Consider the following 19,096-nt stretch of genomic DNA (forward strand, 5'->3'; position numbering starts at 1 on the left):
CGTGTGAGCCCGAGAGCAGGTGCTCTTTGGAGAGAGCCACCGCGCAAACGACGTCCTTGTGCCCTTTGAGCACGTGGTGGCAGTTGAACGAGCCGCGCGACCAAATGCGAAGCGTCATGTCGATCGAGCACGAGACAATGTACCGATCGTCCGAGGCGAGGAGCGCACAGACACCACCCGCATGCCCGTAGAGCGTCTGCGAGACGCATTTTCCGAGATCCGGCGTCTCGGCCGCGGATACCAATCGCGTTGAAGAGGACGAGGACGAGGACGATGCGAGGACCGTGGGATCGGACGACGCCGTGGGCTGGTTGGCGATGGGCACCACTGGCGTGAGCGACGACGATGCTGCCGCTGTCGGGACGCGGGTCCTCTTGGTGCGCGGCCGGACGCCGACGGGGCGATTCCAGCGCAGCGGGTTGACGCCAAACCACATCGCACCGCCTGTCTCGTTGTCGGTTTCGAGCTTGAAACTGTACTTGCGGCATGATCGAGTGTGGCGCTCTTTGTTGCGATATGTCTCTCACCGACGCACCACGACGCGCTTGGTAGCTCGCTTGATAGGTTGGTAGACGCGTGAAGCCCATCGATCGATGGATTGATCCTGATCGATTGGCGGCGATCGAGATAGCCTGGTTCACTCTACCACTACGGCATTGATCAAGCTCGTGGGCAGAGACATAAAGAGTCTTTGACCGTTTGCGCGTGGGCACCTTCTACGTACTATCGAGCAGAAGCAGCGCCACATCGTTTGTGGTGTTGCACCTGCGCTGGCGTGCGAAGACACTGCCAGTGTGTTCTGCCAGGAACAAGCCAACTTCAAGTGGAGCGTCGGCGGTTCGGTCGTTGACGGGCGGTTGACGCGGTCGCTCCTCGCAAGTACACGATTCACACTCCTTTCTTAGCTGCGTAGGTTTCTCACTCGCGCTCTTTGTGGCGCGGCGAAAGCATCGGCTCCTTCCTCTCGCTATCCTGGTCGGCGCAGGATATGCCAACAGCCAATCAGAGCTCGCAGGCATACATGCTTGCCGTGGATTGGCTCGTTCGTCTACTCTTTGACTTGGCCAGAACAAAGAGCTTTTCATTTCATACGAATTTTCATTTCATACGAATTTTCTTATGTCCTGCCTTGGGCTCACGGGTCGGTGCCAACGTCGCGACGCCGCCCGCTCACGACGGACCAAGTCGTCTGCACATGCCAAAGGTACACTGGAAGGATGACTGAACCGGCGCGCATCACTGGAGCATTCTATTTACATTTCTTTTTATAGTATACGAATGACCTATTAGTGTTCGGACTTGAACACGGAGATAGTGTCATTATTGGACTGAGCGGCGACCATGCATATATTTGCCACCGTCCCTCTTGCATCCGGATGTCCGGATGCGGTGCCAGATCAAAGCCGTTGGATCCGCGATGGCGACTGTGCATGCCAAGTTTGCGCTGCCGACCGAGCACTGCTTTGCGCGTCTGCATCTGTACTACGCATAAGCTCCTCGATGGCCTCTGATGGGCGCGGCGATAGGTCGCTGATCGTGCCATCGACCAGCGCCGACAGCTTTGAGTTGCAGCCGATGCAAACCAAGCTCGCGCTCTCGTCTGTGCTCAAGCAGGTCTTTGGCACCGTCGCCGTCGCAACACACCCGTTCGACTTGCTCTCGCACGAGCGCAGCCATCGGACGCTGCACCGGTACACGTGCATCGTGCGCGTCGAGGCGAGGTACATTCGTCGGGATGCGGCTGCCACCATACTCCTGCTACGTAGGTCCATGTCGACGCTCTGGGGCGCGTGGGCCATGGTAACGAGCATCGACAAGATGCCGTGCAAGGTCGAAGTGCAGCAAGTCGGCGCGACGCTCATGGACCTCGCGTCGCCGCGCTACCTCGACCTGTAAGCGATTCACATTTATCCTGCATTTGCCGCCTTGTCGCTGTGTGACCACATGCCATTTCTTGTCATGTTGTGGGCTCCGTCCAAGCCCTTGCGGCGCGTCGAGGTCTGTCTGGACGTCCTCGCCTCTTCCCGCGGCGCACCGAGGTGTGAGTGCACGCCGACAACGCCAGGTGGGCGCCGGTGGCATTCGATAAATTCCTGTGAGCCGCAGGATACTGCACGCACATCAACCTCCTTGCTCTTGCCACTTGGCCACTGTGTCGAGCGAGGCAGTGTTGCTCGCCAAGTGTAGCTGCGAGCCAATCTACCGAATACGCGTGGAAGCTCTAAACGACAGTGTGCCTGGCAAGCGTAGGCACCCGACTCGAGAGTAGTGGCGTCAACGGCGCAACCCAAAGAAGAACCCCTCCTCGCGGGCCATATCGCCGGCAGCAGCGGGGCGCTTGGCCTATTTCCAATCGCTCGCGCGAGCATCCGCTGCCTCGTTGAGGTCACGGGCCGTCCGAAACAGACGAGTCGCCAGCGTCAAGCAACCCGTTGAGAGCGACCTGCATAACCCAACCTACCTACTACTGTACCCGTATTCCAGAAGTATCTGGGCGCTTGACGGCTACACCCCAACCAGCTACCCCGACCAGCCTACCACAACCCATCGTAGGGGTCCGAGTCGAAAAATAGAGCGCCTCGGTCGTTTGGTGTCGCAGCGGTGCGTTGTCCGTGGTTGTGTTGTCTCCATCCAACCCCATCGAACAACAACAACGACAGTCGCACAGATGATGGACACTCGACCCTGGCAGGGTCGTAGGTCCACATGTTGATACTCGGTACCGTGGTAGCACTCGTCGTCGCAAAACAAACTAACGACAATTCAAGCCGTCATCGCGGCCGCTACGAGTCGCAAGGCAGTCGACTAAAGCGTCGACTTGCAGTCGTTTTGCATGTGCCAAGTGGGTTCGATCCCTGCGATTCAAGAGGGTTACACATGCCTCCGACTCCGCCGCGTAAATGACGCTCATCCGCAGCAATGGTTGCTATCGGAAGCGACTAGAGAAGCCGACGCTTGCTTCGTCCAGGTACTACACGGTACTGCTTGGACGTCGTCGATGGCACTTGGGACCGTCTTTTTCGGCGCCTTGCGGCAATATTTCGTGCAAATCGCGGGAATTTGCGCAAGTAACAGCACTGTGCACACGATTGTGGGCCGACAATAAAATACAGCGTTTTGGCCGATAAACTTCATGTTTGTATACAACGACCACGGGACGTGGAAAAATTGGAAAAAAGGCCAACTGGATAGATTTTCCAGCCAGAACGCGATCGCACGCCATATTGGCAAGCCCGAGCATGGTCGCCGCCCACGCCGCCGCCGAGGGCACCGCAGGCGAAGCAACCAAACAAGAGACGCCGACGCCGACAACGGTAGCGCCGTCGAGTACGGCAACGACTGCGCCGAACACGAATAGAACCTGCTCTGGCCCCCCGTGCCTTTGGACGTCCAACCTCATTGCCTGCCCCGGTGGTCCCGCGCCAAAAGACGTGCTCATCTTCTGCCCGCAGCTGGAGTCGGTGCCGGACAACTGCTGCAAGGTCGACTCCATGAGGCCGCTCAACGGCAACGGGTCGTCGCACAACCAAACCATCAGATTTACGTGCAAGGGCGAACTCTGGATGCCGGACAGCCCGTCGATCGCATGTCTGCCAACGACCGCGACCGCGACGGAGACGACAGCGCCGACGGCCGCAGCGACGAAGGGGCCGGCGACACCGACGTCAGAGTCGTCGTCCAACACCGGTGCGATCGTCGGGTCGATCGTTGGCGTTGTCGCGCTGGTCGCGGTCGTCTTCTTTGTCATGTACCAGCGCAAGAAGAAGCGCGCGGTGCGGTCGCCCGACTTTCCCGACCACCAGGACTCGTACCTCGGCATCGACTCGGTGGACGGCGCGCCCAAGGCCATCAAAGCGTCGTCGCCGCCGCCGGCCACGTCGGCGACCACGTCGACGTCGACGGTGGTCGCGGAGCCCAAGCCGAGACACACGGAGTCGCTCCTCACGCAGCTCTCGCAGCGCGACGACCTCAAGCCGCTCTGGATGGACATTGAGACGCTCAAGACATCGGCGATCAAGGGCGGGCACAACCTCTTTAGCTGCAACGTGCGCGGGCAAAAGGTCGCGCTCAAGGGCATGGACTACCCGACCGCGTCCGTCGAGTCGCGCGCCGATTTCATTCGGTCGATCCACGACGTCTGCAAGGTGCAGTCGCTGTCCATTACGTCCATCTCGGGCGTCTGCCTCATGAACTTCCAGACGCGGCTCTGCGCCGTGTCCGAGTTTATGGAGAAGGGCGCGCTGAGCGCTGCGCTCCTCGACGCGACCCTCGTCCTCTCCAACGACCAGAAGCGCGCGATGGCGCTCTCGCTGGCCACGGGCTTGGCGTACCTCCACGAGTCGCACCAGATTGTGTTTGGCCACCTCACGAGCGAGAAGGCGCTCGTCAACGCGCACCTCGAGTGCAAGCTCAACGTCTTCGAGCTCATGAAGCGCGAGTACCTCGACACGCGGCCGTGCAATACGACGTTCGGCGCGTTCGAAGTTCCGTACCAAGCGCCCGAGCTCCGCGCCTTGTCGCCGCCCACGACGACGATGGCCACCGACGTGTATGCGCTCGGTGTGCTCGTCGCAGAGATCTTCACGCGCGACCGGCCGTGCAAGGCGCTGTACGCAGAGAAGGGTCTCGTCGCTGGCGACCTGTACCTCTACGCCCACGTCGAGACGCCGGCCTTTGACCTCGCGGCGCTCCCGTCCAGCGTTGCCGAGATTGTGCGCCAGTGCTGGCACACCAACCCCGCAAAACGCCCCCGCAGCAGCGCGGTCGTTGCAGCGCTCAAGTAGGATCTTGCTTTGAGTCCATCAATAACGAATGTGTTTATACGAGACAGGTTGTCTGCATGTCGAGCACAATAATCGTCCACTAATTAAGGCGTACGAGGACGGGGTAGGGTAACGTCTAGGGGTCGGTCACGTGCTGCGACGCAGATCCAAGAACTGATTGGGGCGTAGCCTCGAAGCGACGTCGTGATGTCTCTGGAGTCCACTGCGTTTGTGGTTTGTCGATGGGCAATGGGATGTACTGGATGCGAAAGTGCCTAGGAGCCATTTCACATGTCTAGTTAGTAGATATAGACCGACTAGAAGCCAGCCACCGTCACGAGCAGGTAGTACCATCGAATGCGTAGTAGTTCGTGTGACCGTCGTATCCGAACCCCGGACAACGGAAGGCCGTGCTCCAAAACACGGGCTCGTGTTCCGAGAGGCAAAAAAATTGGTAAGAGGGCGAACTGAGTGCCTTGGCCACAGGGTTCTCCTGTAAAGTCCCCTCCAATGGCTTCTCGGTCGGACGATCTTCCTGATAGATTGATACAATTACATTGTCGTGTCCTGGGCTAGTGGTTCGAGAGCTGTGTAAATAGGACTATTCAGTGCTACGGTATGCGGCGTCAACTGCCGCAGCTCGATGTCCGACTCCAAGAATGACCATGGAGCGACGAATAGCGGCAAGCGATTCCTTGCGCCGGACGACGAGATTGATGGACGTCAGCGACCAGTTCCCCACGCCAAGTGCGGCGAGGCCCTTGGCTCTCGCATACTAGTGCAACTCGAAGACTATCCTGCACTACATGCTAGCAAGACTCCCTCCGACGACACGGCATGTGCATGGGTAGAGTCGTTCATGCTCAACATGGCCAGAGGTAGTAGTGTAGCAAAAGCAGAGAAACACTGGATGTAGATCACGAGTGGTTTTTAACGCCACCCACGCGAGCTGGTTCAATCCGCCCACTCGAGTCCGCTCAACCACCCGCAGCGCTATCTGCTTCGAGACGCGAGCCATCGGACGCACTCAAAGCACGCCTCGTCCATGCGACAGCGACAGTGGTGTCAAAGGTTATATATGTTTTGGTGGGAAATCAAGCACTGCAACGTCAAGACGATTGCGAGGACACGGTCAACGAGCCAGAGGAGCATCACAAAATGTCGGTGCCACCTCGACCAAGTCAACTTGAAACTCGCGCTTGGGACTAACAATCGAGCTTGGGGGCAAGGAGAGCGAGCAGCGAGTTTAGAAAAAGACATTAGCGTGTGGGAAATATCGGAACCTCTGGTATATTGTCGTCGTGTTATCATCACCACTGGCGGGCTGCTGAAGTCAGGACAAGGGACAACGCCAATACATTTAGAAGCGGAGCTTCTTGAAGAAGAACGAGACGCCAGCGGCCTTCTTCTCCGACTTGCACGCAGCCTGGTTGAGGTAGCGGTCCTCGAAGACCTTCTTGATCGTCTTGCGCGACTCGATGCGGGCCTCCGGCGTGGCCATGACTTCCTCATCGAGGACCTTCTTGAGGTCAATGTCGGCGACGTAGCGCGAGGTGACTGAGTCGGAGTAGTTGACCGCCTTGACGAACGGCTTGACCTTCGAGCGCTTGGCGACCTTCTTCTTGCCCATCGAGCGCGTGATCTTGCGGGGGTAGCGGTCGATACCGGCGACGATGGCGTGGCCGAACTTGCGGTCGCCGTGGCCCTCATCGTACGTCTTGACGACGATGGCCTTGCGGCCGGCGTAGCGGCCGTTCAACAACACAACAACCTTCCCGTTCTTGACACTACAAGAGCCATGAGCTTCGTCTGTACATTGCAGTGGCGCAATGGCAGCAAGGACGACGACGACAACAGCGACGACAGCAAGATATGGCGTTGGGTGGCAGACTTCGCCGCCACATCGGCGCATGCAGCGCACACCTAGAGAATCGCGCGACCGTCGTCTTGCTCATGTTGACGCCTCATCCTTGTCGTCATCGTCATTGTCGTCGTCGTCGTCGCATGCCATTGCTGTAGGTGGTAGTTCACTTACATGCCCATGTTAGCTCTTTTAATGTCAGAGAGTGTTCCCGTTTAAACTAAGCCGGCCGACGAGACACCGGCGCCGACGAACGACTTGGTAACCAATCAACCACACGGACCAATCACCGCGTGGCAAAATTATCGAAAGAGAGAGGATTTACCTCTCAGAACGCATAATCGCGAGCCGGCTATCGACCAGTCAGCGTATTTGAGTGGAGGGCGGTCCGGCCCGAATTTTGACCAATGAGAACGACGAACCGTAATCCCTACTTGGATTGGCTATTGCCAAGGCGACGCGCCGGCCATGCTGGAGGCAAAGGACATAAGGCTCTGCATGGCAGTGAAGCCCGGCGTGGCGCTGCATCTGCCTGGCTCTGGCAGTGGCAATGAGGCGCTTGGCGCCATCTCGACGTGGCCATCGTGTGTATTACGATGTGCTGGCTGCCAGTGCCAAGGCCGTGGCCCGCGGATCTGAAGTACTGGAGGCACCAGGTTGGTCAGTAGATGCGCATTTTCAAGACTCTGCTGTGAACCAGAGAAGCCTTGCGACTGCTAGCGTTACCTATATCCTTGGAGACGTCCTGGCGACGAACGACGAACGGGCTGGTTCAAGGACGTGCAGGCAACATGATGATGATGATGATGATGTATGGTGGTGGTTGAGTCACGAGTATTTGACGTTGGCGATGGGAGTTGGCAGTGTACGGAAGAGTGCAACGAGGTGAGAGATGTCGAGAAAGGAGTTGCGTCTGGTGGCCAATGTGGATGCTTCATCGTCGTGGCGGCGCGGTCAAGAGATGCGTTTCGTGTGGACCGAGACACACGAAGGGCTACGCACTGGACAAGCCACCGCCTTGGATGACACCAGCTCTGCGAGTCGTAGTGCGGTTGTGATGCAGTTCTTAGCAATTCGATTGCGATGTACGTGTGCGTGTGTGCGCTTCAACGTCCGTCGCACCCATTGGCGTAGCAGACGCGAGGGCCTGCACATTCTGCAAGGCTGTGTCGGCGAGCAATCTACCCGCGAGCTCAGCGCAGCAACGGAAAAGCCATACTGGTATTCGCTGCGTTGTCCATGCAAGTCGATGTCCATGGAGACGAGGAATGGCATCCGTGCCAAGGAGGCGTCATGTAGCTTGCCACTTCAGGCTCTGGACAGAGTGGCGCTACAATGCATACATTCCTAGCATCGCCGCCGATGCACGCACTCGATCCATGGAAGCTACCGCGATCATGCACGCGAGCCTTCGCGTCCTGCGTGAACCCGGCCGTCATCCATCACGCTTCCTGGGTCCCGTCGCCCGGCACCGCGTCGATGACCGCATTGGACGTCTGCTCACATGCCATGCATGCACGTACCAGGCCCATGCTGCCGTACAGCCATGGCCGTCTGCAGCGGATCGCGCGTGGCACTTGTCGCTTGGCCCGCGTCCTGGCCTGGGTACCTTCGAAATGGAAGGATTTTGACCAATCGCAGCAGGCGCTGTGCTTTTGGTGGCATTCTGTGGTATCGAGGAGACGCGCCGGATGGGGAAGAAGAAGCGCAAGGATGGCATCGATGAGCCCAAGATCGCCAAGGTCTACTGCTACTACTGCGAGCGCATCTTCGAGGACGAGAAGGTCCTCATCATGCACCAGAAGAGCCGCCACTTTAAGTGCAACTTTTGCAACAAGAAGCTCTCGACGGCCAGCGGCATGGTCGTCCACGTCGCACAGGTGCACAAGGAGACCATCTTGACCGTGCCCAACGCCAAGCCCGGGCGCGACTCGGTCGAGGTCGAGGTCTACGGCATGGAAGGCGTGCCCGGCTACTCCAAGATCGACAACGACCCGAACAAGCGCGCGCGCCTCGAGACGCCGACCTTGTTTCCGCGGCCGCCGGTCGCCGCGTACCCGATGCAAATGCATTACCCTGTCGCGCCGCCAGTCGTCATGGGACCGCCGCGTGGCCCGCCGATGGGGTTCCCGATGCGTCCGCCGCCACCGCCGCCGCACCTCCTCATGCGCGGTCCGCCGCCCATGATGATGCCGCCTCAAATGGCATTCCCGCCCGGCGTCGTTCCTCCGCACATGATGGCCCCGCCGCCCCTCGCCGCCGCCATGACCAGCACGTACGTTCGAGCATGTTGCATGCAAGGTCTCTCATGATGCACGCTTGAATAGGCCCGACGCGCCGACTTCGACCGCAAGCAAGGACGAGGAAGCCTTCGAGGTCGTCTTGGCCGCGCCGCAGCCCGGCATCACGTTTGTGTTTCCAGAAGACAACATGTCGATGGTGCAATGTCTTCTTCTCCTCATCTGCTGACCACGATCCATGTCTTGTAGGAAGAGAAGCGAGCCCTCTTACCAAAGTACCGCATGTACACGAAAGCGCATTGAGATGCTTCTTATGATCGTCGTCTACTCATGCAGCCTCGTCGCCTCGCACTGCATGGATGTTGTTGTCGCCGTCGCCGTCGTTGGTGGCGTCGTTGTAGGTGTAGTTGTTGCCCGTCGTGACCGTGTTGCTCGGCGTGGCATACCCGCCGTAGCTCGAGCAGTAGTTCTGGAACATCTTGGTCTCCTGGAAGAAGCTCCGCGGTGTCCCTTGCAGCGTGTACTCGGTCTCGACCGGCGTCGTCACGATGGACCGTGTGCCCCGCTTCGAGTGGCGCCCCGACGATGACGCTGGCGACACCAGCGGCAGGTCGTACATGTGCAGAAGCATGTCGGAGGCTTGGGGCGACGCCGCCGGCAGCGCTGCCACCGACCCCTTGGACGAGAAACTCTGGCACACGTCGGCATTGCACGGGACGCTCGTCGACGTTTCCTCGGTGTTTCGAAGATACGACCTATCGCATCCTCAGCATCAGCATCATCCTCAATCTCTCGCTTTCAATCGAGCTAGCAGCGTACTTGCGGGCGATGCGAATGCGATCTTTGGCCGTGAGGTGCTGCGGCTGGAGCTCGTCAAAGCCGTTGTTGTTCTGGCCGTGCGGGTCCTGCTCGACGAAGAAGCCCGCAAGGCTCATGACCAGCACGAGGCTCGGCATCGTGAGTGGCGTTAAAATAAACAGCGACGTGAGTGGTGCGAGCACCATGCACGCCAGCATCCAACTCGGCAACAACGGGTCTTTGACGACGACGAGCGTGAGCCAGACGAGGTAGAACGCTTGGCCAGTCGTCGAGAGCTGGAAGAGACGCAGCAGAAACCACGGCCGGCGAAACCAGAACCGCGCGTCATGGTAGTGCAGCTGCCGGTGGCAGAGCACGGACATTTGCAGTCGGATCGTCGCCCGGACCATCTGCGCGACACCCTTGAGCGTCGGGCGCCTATGGTCGTGTCATCCAGTGTTTGAAATCCAAAGCAGAATCTACCGGCGCTCTGGCGACGGAAGCGGATCGTCGGACGATGTGCGATGCCGCACCGCATCAATGTCTTCGCGCGTCAGCACCAAGAGCCGGTCCTTGATGATGCCCTTGAGGATCCGGAGGGTCTTGATCATAATGACAAACGTTAGGATCGCGAGGCACGTGGCGAGCCCGAGGAAGACGTAGGCCGTCGCGGTCGGGAGCGCGCCAGCCGCGAAGACGAGCACAACCAGCACGAAGAACGTCGTGTAATGCAGATGCGCGACGGTCGCAAGGAGGTGGCGCGTGCAGAGCGTGTGGAAGCGGCGGAAGCTCACGTGGTGCGACGACCGGTGCGAGAGGCCAAAGATGCGCTGCATCTCACTCGGGTTCTTGTACAGATACTTGCTTCGGTATTGGCACACGTTGTACGCTAGTAGCTCAAAGCTTTTCCAGAGCGCAAACTGCTTGAGCAAGTTGAACTTGAAGAAGACGCCTTCGCGCTTGTAGCGCTGCCGCAGCAGACAGTACATGCGCGACGCATGGACAAAATTGTAGCCTACAACGAAGATGCGGCGACTTGAAGCGACGACAGATTGGCGATAGTACCCGAGGTTTCATCGCGCGCGCGCTTGGCGGCGTCGTACTGCCGGGGGTACACGTCGGACAACGGGCTCAAGAGCGCGTCGTCCGTGTCTGCGTGCTCGAGCAGCGGCGCCGCTTCTTCGTGCTCGTCGCGGGGCGTGCCGTAGAGCAGCCGTGGCACAACGGTAGCGATGACGAGGAGAAGGAGCATGATCGCCACGTAGTAGACGGTCGTCATAAAGACCACGTAGTGGAAGAACTCTTGAAAGTGCAGCAGCTGGAGGCGCGTGAGGTTGTCGACGCCGAACGAGACTTCCTCGACGAGCCCGCTCGTGTCGATGGCAAAGATGCACTAGTCACGCGTGTGAGCCCATCGTCCTCATGCAGCATGTCGTCGTCGTCGTGTACCATCGAAATGAAGCCCATGATCATGAGCTCTTCAAAGAAGCGGTTGACGATGCGCTTCATCTGCGGGCACTGGATCGCTCGCCGCGAGTACGCGAGGATCGCATCGAGCAGGACCGAGATGGCGACGATGACGGCGACGAGGAAGGACGCGTAGGCGAGGTGCATCGAGATGCACTCGGCGTTGCCGACCCCGAGGAAGGACGCCTTGGCGCTGCAGGCGGCGACGCCATCGCCGTCGACGCTGGCGCCCATGCAAAAAAAGTCAAAAACAGAGCTAAGAAGTGAGCCAGAAACCGCCGGTGTGCTGCAGAAAACACGCACCTGCCGCATACAAGGGAAAACCGACCGGACGATCCAGTCGAGGAGGATAGTAGTTGGATAGTTGGATGGTTGGTCGTAGTAGTGAGATCGTTTGGTACTTGGCGGCTTGCGGGATGGGGTGCCTTGTGAGCCGAGGCGTGTGCCGGAGCGTCCGTGCAATGCCATTGAGGACGGAGGAGGGACTAGGATGCATCAATCGCATTGCGTGCATAGAGGACATGGCGATCCTTCGACTCTCCCATATCGTCAGTCAAGTTTGGATGACGTGGAGGATACCGGCTGGTGCACCCATGCGTCTTGTCGCTTGGTCGCCAAGACGCGCATGTGACAAATAATCGTTAGCAGAGAAGCATGCTTGCTAGCGCTCGGACGATGGCAGTGCGTGCTTGTTGGGGCGGCCGACGACTTGTTATGAGAGCGAGTCCTCGCACGGAAGGTTGTAGTAGTATTGCAGTCGAATCACTTGGATGCTCTGCATGCCGGCGGAGCATGAGAGGCTGCACCCAAGTAGAACGCGGCGACGAGGGAGAGCTTGACGAGGGATGGGCAACGAATGACAAAATAAGGTCCCAACGACCGTCCCAAGATGGTCAGCTTCGGCCGACGCAGGCTACTGTTCTACCAGGTGCGAAACCAATCACGCTCTTTTTGATGATGGACGAGCGACCCCTGTTGTGTCGGAGCTGCCTCCCCGGCTAATGCAAGCGTGTATCGTTGGAGAGCTAAGGCTCCAGGCAGCTCTAGCTACGCCCATGTTGGATGCGTGCGTGGTCTAGATTGGATTCGGTGCGGGATAGGGTGGTACCGTAAACTACTAGTATATCAGATATTTATATATCTAGATACTTGCTCTCTTCGTACCGGTGGCATCGGCGCGGCCGAGATTCATGGTGCTGGACAGCGCAGCGATGCAGAATCTGCTTCTCATGCGTGACCAATGCAACTGCCTGCCTCATGTGAGATGGCTCTCCTTAGTGTTTGCGTTGCCCCCACACCTTGCAGTCCGAGCCAGTGGAAGAGCCAGTGGACGAGACAGATAGATAGATAGATAGATAGATAGATAGATAGATAGATAGATAGATAGATAGATAGATAGATAGATAGATAGATAGAGATTCTCCAGCCGTTCCGCAAGCGAAACCAACCGACGAGTGGCCGCGTCCCCAGAGGCGCGGCCGTCGGTCATCCAGGACGCGGCAGAAGGAGGCCTCGTCAGTCGAAGCCTTCGCCTGCTGCGAGCCGCGCCATCAGACCAAGCGACGCTGAGCGATGAGGAACTCATCGCCACGCTGTACAAGATGACGTATCCGAGGAAGACGACGACATGCTCCAGCCAGCCAACAACAAAAACAACGGTCAGGGGGACCACAACCAACATCAGATCCAATACAGAACCAACATGAGCACAGAGCACAGAGCAAAGAGCACAGAGCACAGAGCACAAATCAGCCAGCCGCCGCCGCCACCGCCAACGCCATCAACCATCAACCTTTAGCAACAAGATCCATATCATCCGACCCCGAAACCCAAGCCATCGACCCAAACAAAGAATTCAAGTCCAACCCGCCACGCCGCCAAAACGAAAACAAATGTATCGAGCCAACCGCCCAGCTCCATGCCTCCAGAACGAAAACAAGTAACATGCCCAGCGCCAAAACGAAAACACTTTCATGTACGACGACCGACCAAGACGCCAAAACAAAACAACTCGACCAGTGTCGGCACCACGAGCAATCAACCTTCATCAACATCAGACCAACCGACATTTCGCGTCGGTCGCCAAGCCAACGACTTCCATCAGCCCGCGAGTTCAAGTGAGCACCCCCTGTGTACCTTCGGGTGCTGCAGCTCCAGGTCGGCCCACGGTCGCATCCAAGTGGAGCTCCGCAACACGGGTCTCGCTCACGACCGTGGACGCTGCTGGTCGATCAAGTAGCTTGACGATGGACCACATAGAAAAGAAACCCATAGTGGTAATCCCGGTAATACACTGGTAATACACCGCCTGACAAAGATAGATAGATAGATAGATAGATACTATAGTAGTTAGAAGTGAGAATGCATCAATACGGCAGTCATAGTCGCACTGCAGACGGTGCACAACAGCAGACAGACAACTCAAACGGCAATGATTTGAAGCACCTCGTACGACGCTTCGGGAGAGCCAAAGCGGTGACGAGGCCACGACCCGAGAAAAGACTCGTTTTCGGTCACGCGGCGTAGCCGTCATGCATCGCTGGCTACAAGGGTATGGCCAGAAATGCTCCATCGGGCTCGGACATTGCAGCCTTGGTACTACTCTGCGAAGGCGGGGCGGCAAGCCTGAGCACTGCGCTGAGGCAGCGACTGCCGGTATACAAGCTCTCGCGTTGGCTGATCTCGGTGCCCGGCCCACTCTTCGCTCGAGGCGGAGGAACCAGAGATGCTTTATGGTATGAAGCGCCGATGTTCCATGCGATGCGCCTTCCTTCGTCGTTAGGTTCGGTGCGGGCGACAATGCTGAGCGAGTAGATAACGACCCGGTCAACGCACTCGTCTTCGTCGCCTCATTGCGCGTCATCGCATTGACTGCGCGTACGAGCATCGCTTAACAATGTGGCACCGTCAGCATGAGCACCCGAGCTAAGCGAGTGTCTTTGCGACGTTGATCAACACGCTGCGACCGTTGCGTCCTTGGAGGCATTAATATGCGACGACAAAAGCTTGGATGGTCTGCGAGAGAGCACTGCGCCAAGGATCATGCATCGCTCGTGGGCTGGGTGGATGCGACGTCGAAATGGTGTTGGTCGGGCTGGGCTGGGACTCCAGGATTCGAAAGAAAGATCAACGTGCCTGCATCGCGGACGCTCTCACCTCGAGCGCATCAAAACCCTCCATGCACTCTATCTTGATGTGCTCGATGCTCCGCTGCCTCGAACTTTCGGCGTTCGTCGTTGGTCCACTTGGAGCAGAGGACACGGCGGTGCGAGGCCACACCATCTCCAACAAGTGGCGCACGCGGCTACGTTGCCATGGCTTATCGGAGACAGCGTGCGCGCGATTCGAGCGGTGTGCCACATCGCAGTACGGCGTGGACAGGCAGGTGACTACCCATGTGACACAGTCGCTTCGGGACACCTTTCGAGTCCAATGAGTGGCTCCCACTCTCCGTGTCCTTTGGTGCCCATGACGGAGCACCCGCAGCCGCTGCCACCCAAGACGCTGGACGAGCATCAGTGGACGAGCATGAGGGCTAAGTCGCGTCCGTGCTTGCGCGATGGCCACAGCCAACGCGCCTGCTGCTACGTGTTCCTGCCGTTCCTAATACCAGCCGCCGCCGCCGCCCAGATCCAGCGAGCGCTCATCGCACTTCAACGTGGGCACATCCCTTCCGGCGCCATCCCCTCGCCGTTGATTGGCTGTCAGGAGCCGCCGCGCTATGATTGGTGACTTTTCTCACGGCGACACTTGAGTTTGGCCAATCAGGGAGCGAATTGCACTCTCCTCTCACACTCCTTGGGAGAGTGGCAGAAATCCAGCGACTGGAGCCACTTCCAACCCTGCATCATGCTGCGCCAGACGCTCCTCCGGTCGCGGACGCCTACGCGGGCGCTCACGACGACGCGGACGCTCCTCGCACCGTACGAAGCCGACGACGAGTACAGCTCGGAGAACATCACCAAGGTCAAGAAGTACCAGCCGCCGGTCCGCGCGGGCAAGCGTGGCATCGACATTGTGCATGACCCGCTCTACAACAAGGGCACGGGCTTCAAGGCCGTCGAGCGTGACCGCTTGGGCCTCCGCGGCCTCGTGCCGCCGCGCCGCCTCGTCATGAAGACGCAGCTCGAGAAGCTCTACGACCTCTTCCAGCAAGAGCCGGACCCGCTTCGGAAGAGCATCTTCCTCTCGGAGCTCCAGAACCGCAACGAGACGCTCTTCTTCCGCCTCCTCATTGACAACATCGAAGAGATGGGTATTCTCTCTCTCGCATGGCGATAGCGTCGTTGACTCGAATGCCACTGCGTAGCCCCGGTGGTCTACACGCCCACGGTCGGCCAAGTGTGCCAAAAGTTTGGCTCCATGTTCCGTCGCCCGCGTGGCATGTACTTTAGCTCGGCCGACCGATCGCAATTCGCGTCCATGAGTACGTCCCTCGCAACTCGATACGGACGCCTTGCTCAATAGTATGCTCTACTAGTGTACAACTGGCCGTGCGACGACGTGGAAGTCATTGTCGTCACCGACGGCAGCCGCATCCTTGGCCTCGGGGATCTTGGCGTATGTTCATATTCCCTCTACCGACGGAGAGCGCTCATGCAGCAATATGCATGGTAGGTCAACGGCATGGGGATCCCGATCGGGAAGCTCGCACTCTACACGGCGGCCGGCGGGATTGACCCGAAGAAGGTGCTCCCGGTGGTTCTTGACACGGGCACCAACAACGAGTCGCTCCTCAACGACCCGTACTACATGGGCATGCAGCATCGCCGCCTTGAAGGCGACGACTTTTGGAGCATGATCGACGAGTTCATGCGCGCCGTGCGTCACCGCTGGCCGCGCGCGCTGGTTCAGTTTGAAGACTTTTCCAGGTACGATTTCTTGCTGTGTGGGTGATTCTGATTCATTCTTGATACGTTGATAGTGACCACGCCGCCGACGTCCTCGCCGCGTACCGTCTCAAGCAGCTCTGCTTCAACGACGACATTCAAGGCACGGGCGCGACCGTGCTGGCGGGTGCGCTCTCGGCCTGCGCCCGCGTGCAGACGCCGCTGAAAGACCAGCGCATCGTCGTCTTGGGTGCTGGCAGCGCAGGTCTCGGTGTCTCGACGACGTTGCTGCAGGGCATGCTGCAGGAAGGCGTCGGAGTCGAGGAGGCGCGTCGCCGCTTCTACGTCGTCGACCAGCACGGCCTCATGACGACGGCGCGGGACGGCATGACGTCGGGCCAGACGTTCTTCGCGCGGAGTGACCTTCCGGACAAGACGTCGCTGGTCGAGCTCATCAAGCAAGTCAAGCCGACCATGCTGCTCGGTCTCTCGGCGGCCAAGGGCGCCTTCACCAAGGTACCGAACGAATGATGCCATGCACCATCTCATTTTGAAATGGATGGACAGGAAGCGCTCACGGAAATGGCCAAGCACGTCGACATGCCGATCGTGTTTCCGCTCTCGAACCCGACCGCAGTCGCCGAGTGCACGGCGCAGGAGGCCTACGACTGGACCAACGGCAAGTGCGTCTTTGCGAGCGGATCGCCGATGCCGACGGTGCGCTTCAACGGTGCCGACTACAACGTGAGCCAGTGCAACAACATGTTTATCTTCCCCGGTGTCGGCCTCGCAGCGGTCGTCTGCGGCGCGAGCCGCGTCACGGACCGCATGCTCTACGCAGCCGCCCAAGCGCTTGTCGACTGCATGTCGCCCGAAGAAATCGCGGCCGGCCAAGTGTTTCCGAGCGTCCGGAAGATCCGCGACGTGTCGCTTAAGGTCGCGACCGCCGTTGTTCGGTGTGCGGTTGAAGACGGCATTGCAACCAACCCGCCGCAGATTCGCCGTGGCGCATCTCTTGAGGAGTTTGTCGCGTCCAAGATGTTCTTGCCCGTCTACCGCGCGATCGTCGAGTAGATGGATTACGCCTTCGAGTAGATAGTACTACAATGTACGACTCGTTTTTCCCTTGTGCAAGAGGCATGCGCCACCCGACTCTCGGTCCAGATGGCTGCCCTAACCCTACCATTCCAGAACCTTCTGGCCGATGGAAGCGGGGATGCGAACTGCATGTGGTCTAGCGGCCATTATCTTGTTGACAACTTGTACATCGTTGCGCGGTACTGAAGATCCTTTGCTTACCTTTGCCGCGTGGTCGAACATACATGTAGAAGGAGCATGGTATTGGTAGAAAACAGCATTAGGTTGGGTTTGCTGGACCGTTTGTGCAGACACGTATGCATGACGTGCACTGGAAGCATTGCCATTCCAAGCTCACGACGACTAACGACTAGTGCGTGCGACGGCGCTGCGGTCGATGCTTCCTGGACGGAAGACGATCGCTTGACACGGACACCTCGCACCGAGATCTTGATTCGCTTGGCTGCTTGGGTGGTAGCGTTGGCAGTAGTACAAGTCGTCGTCGTCGGAAGGATAGCAAGTGATGCACGTTGTTGGCTCGAGGTTCAAGCAGCAGGTACCGACATGCTCGCAAGCGCGTCGCAGCCAAGGTCGATGCGTGGGTCCTCCTTGGCCATGGGATGCGAACCCGCTATGCAGACGCCGGACCCAGGCTACAGTCTCTGGACGCGACTCTGCGTCGAATGGCTCTAGCTATGAGCTGTGTGGCGCAACATGCACGTATCGTCAAGCAACAGCAATATCTAGTGGTGTCTTGTTAGTCCGACACGGTCGGTTGGAGAAGAAAGGACGCAATTTCCGCATCGAACTCGACTTCGCCGCCATCGTCGGTCGCCATGAAGCGCGTCATATGCAAGCAGCCGGATGCTGACCCGGTCGTCGTCTCGAGATCGACGCCGCTAGCGTACTCAAAGGTGTGACCGGGCGCGATCACGGGGATGTGACCGACGACGCCGGGCGAGTTGCGCGGCAGCACGTCGCGCTTGACCGAGTTGTGGTTGAAGACCCAGTGGCGGCCGTTCACACGGACAATGTCTTCGCCTACACAAGCAATCGCTCTCTTAATGGCCTGCGAAACCATCTCGAGGAGCGAGGCGGACGACTACCAAGGTTGCGGATGCGAATGCGGTATGTGTAGCGAAACCGGTTGGGCTCCGACTGCGTCGGAAGGAACTGGCTCGTGGCTTCAATCTCGACGTCGTCCGTGCACGTCACTATGTGCATGTGAGACCTATGTCAAGGAGGATATGGGGCGCGGACCGCTCGACGACTCGGCGAGAAGGCGCTGACGTGAGATCTCGGGAATGACCCTACACGACGATGGCACGCATATAAGTACGGCAAGCGCGGCCGCAGGGCGATGGACGCTACCACATCATCTCGTCGATCTTCTGTGCAATGGTCTAGTGCAAGGCGAAGGCGTGGGTGATGGTGCGAAAGGAATGATGTGTCATGTACCTTGGGGTCGGTGAGCGTCGCGTTGGCGCGAAACGTGGCCCGGACGACGTCGCGCAGGTCGGCGCCACGGTGGGGCTCGAGGAGCGCTTGCAGGCGGACCCATGTCTCCTTGTCCTCGGGCGACGCGTAGGGCGATGCGACGACGCCGTCCTCGGGCGGCGGCAGCATGCCACCGGTGCCCCACTGCAGCATGCTGAGCGGCTCACGCACGCGGAAGCCCGGGATAGCGCTCATCTTGCGCACATCGCGCAGGATGACCTTGTACCTACATGGCCATCATGAGGCGCGGCCATAGCACGTCGGCGTACAGAGCGCGGATCGTTCGCGGCCGCATGCGTCCGTGCAAAAATACCGCTTCGACGTTTCTGGCCCAGTTGTATTTTTTTACCGGTGAAAATATACCTCGCGGTTTGTATGATATTTCGGTGGCGACAAAAGATTTTCTACGCGCCATGGGATTGGCTGAAAAGATACAGAAGCCAATGTGAAGTTTGTATACATCGGATGGGGATTGGTTGAAATGCACGTGCTGACGAATGCAACGGAAGTCGAAGATCACATGGAAAAAGTAGATGGACCGACTAAACGACTAACTACACATGC

At 58.7% G+C, this 19,096-nt stretch overlaps 8 protein-coding genes across 8 annotated transcripts; 4 read left to right on the plus strand and 4 right to left on the minus strand.

Moving 5' to 3' along the window:
• Window positions 1-40: 40 nt before the first annotated feature.
• SPRG_15804 (hypothetical protein) lies at window positions 41-436 on the minus strand (the record flags this gene model as incomplete). Its single annotated transcript, XM_012354985.1, has 1 exon — window positions 41-436. A coding segment is annotated over one exon (396 nt), but the record flags the coding sequence as incomplete, so codon positions are not given.
• Window positions 437-1,575: 1,139 nt separating this feature from the next.
• On the plus strand, window positions 1,576-1,925 carry SPRG_15805 (hypothetical protein; the record flags this gene model as incomplete). The annotated part of the gene is made up of 2 exons (XM_012354986.1): window positions 1,576-1,721; window positions 1,767-1,925. The coding sequence occupies 2 exons, from the start codon at window positions 1,576-1,578 to the stop codon at window positions 1,894-1,896; spliced, it is 276 nt and encodes a 91-aa protein (XP_012210376.1). The 3' UTR covers window positions 1,897-1,925.
• Window positions 1,926-3,178: 1,253 nt separating this feature from the next.
• On the plus strand, window positions 3,179-4,827 carry SPRG_15806 (serine/threonine protein kinase). Its single transcript, XM_012354987.1, has one exon. It carries the CDS (start codon window positions 3,240-3,242, stop codon window positions 4,782-4,784), a length of 1,545 nt encoding a protein of 514 aa, XP_012210377.1. The 5' UTR covers window positions 3,179-3,239; the 3' UTR covers window positions 4,785-4,827.
• Window positions 4,828-6,023: 1,196 nt separating this feature from the next.
• Window positions 6,024-6,830, minus strand: SPRG_15807 (hypothetical protein). Its single transcript, XM_012354988.1, has 2 exons — window positions 6,799-6,830; window positions 6,024-6,550 (listed from the first exon to the last, which is right to left on the minus strand). Exons 1-2 carry the CDS (start codon window positions 6,804-6,806, stop codon window positions 6,124-6,126), a joined length of 435 nt encoding a protein of 144 aa, XP_012210378.1. The 5' UTR covers window positions 6,807-6,830; the 3' UTR covers window positions 6,024-6,123.
• A 1,458-nt stretch (window positions 6,831-8,288) lies between these two features.
• SPRG_15808 (hypothetical protein) lies at window positions 8,289-9,213 on the plus strand. The gene is made up of 3 exons (XM_012354989.1): window positions 8,289-8,899; window positions 8,952-9,063; window positions 9,114-9,213. Exons 1-3 carry the CDS (start codon window positions 8,316-8,318, stop codon window positions 9,165-9,167), a joined length of 750 nt encoding a protein of 249 aa, XP_012210379.1. The 5' UTR covers window positions 8,289-8,315; the 3' UTR covers window positions 9,168-9,213.
• SPRG_15809 (hypothetical protein) lies at window positions 9,143-11,371 on the minus strand. Its single transcript, XM_012354990.1, has 5 exons — window positions 11,112-11,371; window positions 10,728-11,055; window positions 10,146-10,677; window positions 9,684-10,100; window positions 9,143-9,619 (listed from the first exon to the last, which is right to left on the minus strand). The coding sequence occupies exons 1-5, from the start codon at window positions 11,361-11,363 to the stop codon at window positions 9,193-9,195; spliced, it is 1,956 nt and encodes a 651-aa protein (XP_012210380.1). The 5' UTR covers window positions 11,364-11,371; the 3' UTR covers window positions 9,143-9,192.
• Window positions 11,372-14,939: 3,568 nt separating this feature from the next.
• SPRG_15810 (hypothetical protein) lies at window positions 14,940-17,032 on the plus strand (the record flags this gene model as incomplete). Its single annotated transcript, XM_012354991.1, has 6 exons — window positions 14,940-15,384; window positions 15,439-15,555; window positions 15,610-15,689; window positions 15,747-16,000; window positions 16,054-16,474; window positions 16,526-17,032. Exons 1-6 carry the CDS (start codon window positions 14,979-14,981, stop codon window positions 17,030-17,032), a joined length of 1,785 nt encoding a protein of 594 aa, XP_012210381.1. The 5' UTR covers window positions 14,940-14,978.
• Window positions 17,033-17,787: 755 nt separating this feature from the next.
• SPRG_21627 (hypothetical protein) lies at window positions 17,788-18,827 on the minus strand (the record flags this gene model as incomplete). The annotated part of the gene is made up of 6 exons (XM_012354992.1): window positions 17,788-18,076; window positions 18,142-18,249; window positions 18,296-18,345; window positions 18,407-18,438; window positions 18,494-18,758; window positions 18,802-18,827. The coding sequence occupies 6 exons, from the start codon at window positions 18,825-18,827 to the stop codon at window positions 17,793-17,795; spliced, it is 765 nt and encodes a 254-aa protein (XP_012210382.1). The 3' UTR covers window positions 17,788-17,792.
• Window positions 18,828-19,096: the final 269 nt, after the last annotated feature.

This window comes from Saprolegnia parasitica, assembly GCF_000151545.1.
Source record: "Saprolegnia parasitica CBS 223.65 unplaced genomic scaffold supercont2.196, whole genome shotgun sequence".
Lineage (NCBI taxonomy): Eukaryota > Oomycota > Saprolegniomycetes > Saprolegniales > Saprolegniaceae > Saprolegnia > Saprolegnia parasitica.

Excerpts from the sequence above, each read along its gene's own strand:
- SPRG_15808 (XM_012354989.1), top strand. The coding sequence starts at position 8,316 with ATGGGGAAGAAGAAGCGCAAGGATGGCATCGATGAGCCCAAGATCGCC. Across the intron at positions 8,900-8,951 it reads GCCGCCGCCATGACCAGCAC|GCCCGACGCGCCGACTTCGA; the intron begins GTACGTTCGAGC and ends ACGCTTGAATAG. Across the intron at positions 9,064-9,113 it reads CAGAAGACAACATGTCGATG|GAAGAGAAGCGAGCCCTCTT; the intron begins GTGCAATGTCTT and ends CATGTCTTGTAG.
- SPRG_15806 (XM_012354987.1), top strand. The coding sequence starts at position 3,240 with ATGGTCGCCGCCCACGCCGCCGCCGAGGGCACCGCAGGCGAAGCAACC.
- SPRG_15809 (XM_012354990.1), bottom strand. The coding sequence starts at position 11,363 with ATGGGCGCCAGCGTCGACGGCGATGGCGTCGCCGCCTGCAGCGCCAAG. Across the intron at positions 11,056-11,111 it reads TCATGGGCTTCATTTCGATG|TGCATCTTTGCCATCGACAC; the intron begins GTACACGACGAC and ends ACGCGTGACTAG. Across the intron at positions 9,620-9,683 it reads CGCATTCGCATCGCCCGCAA|GTCGTATCTTCGAAACACCG; the intron begins GTACGCTGCTAG and ends AGGATGCGATAG.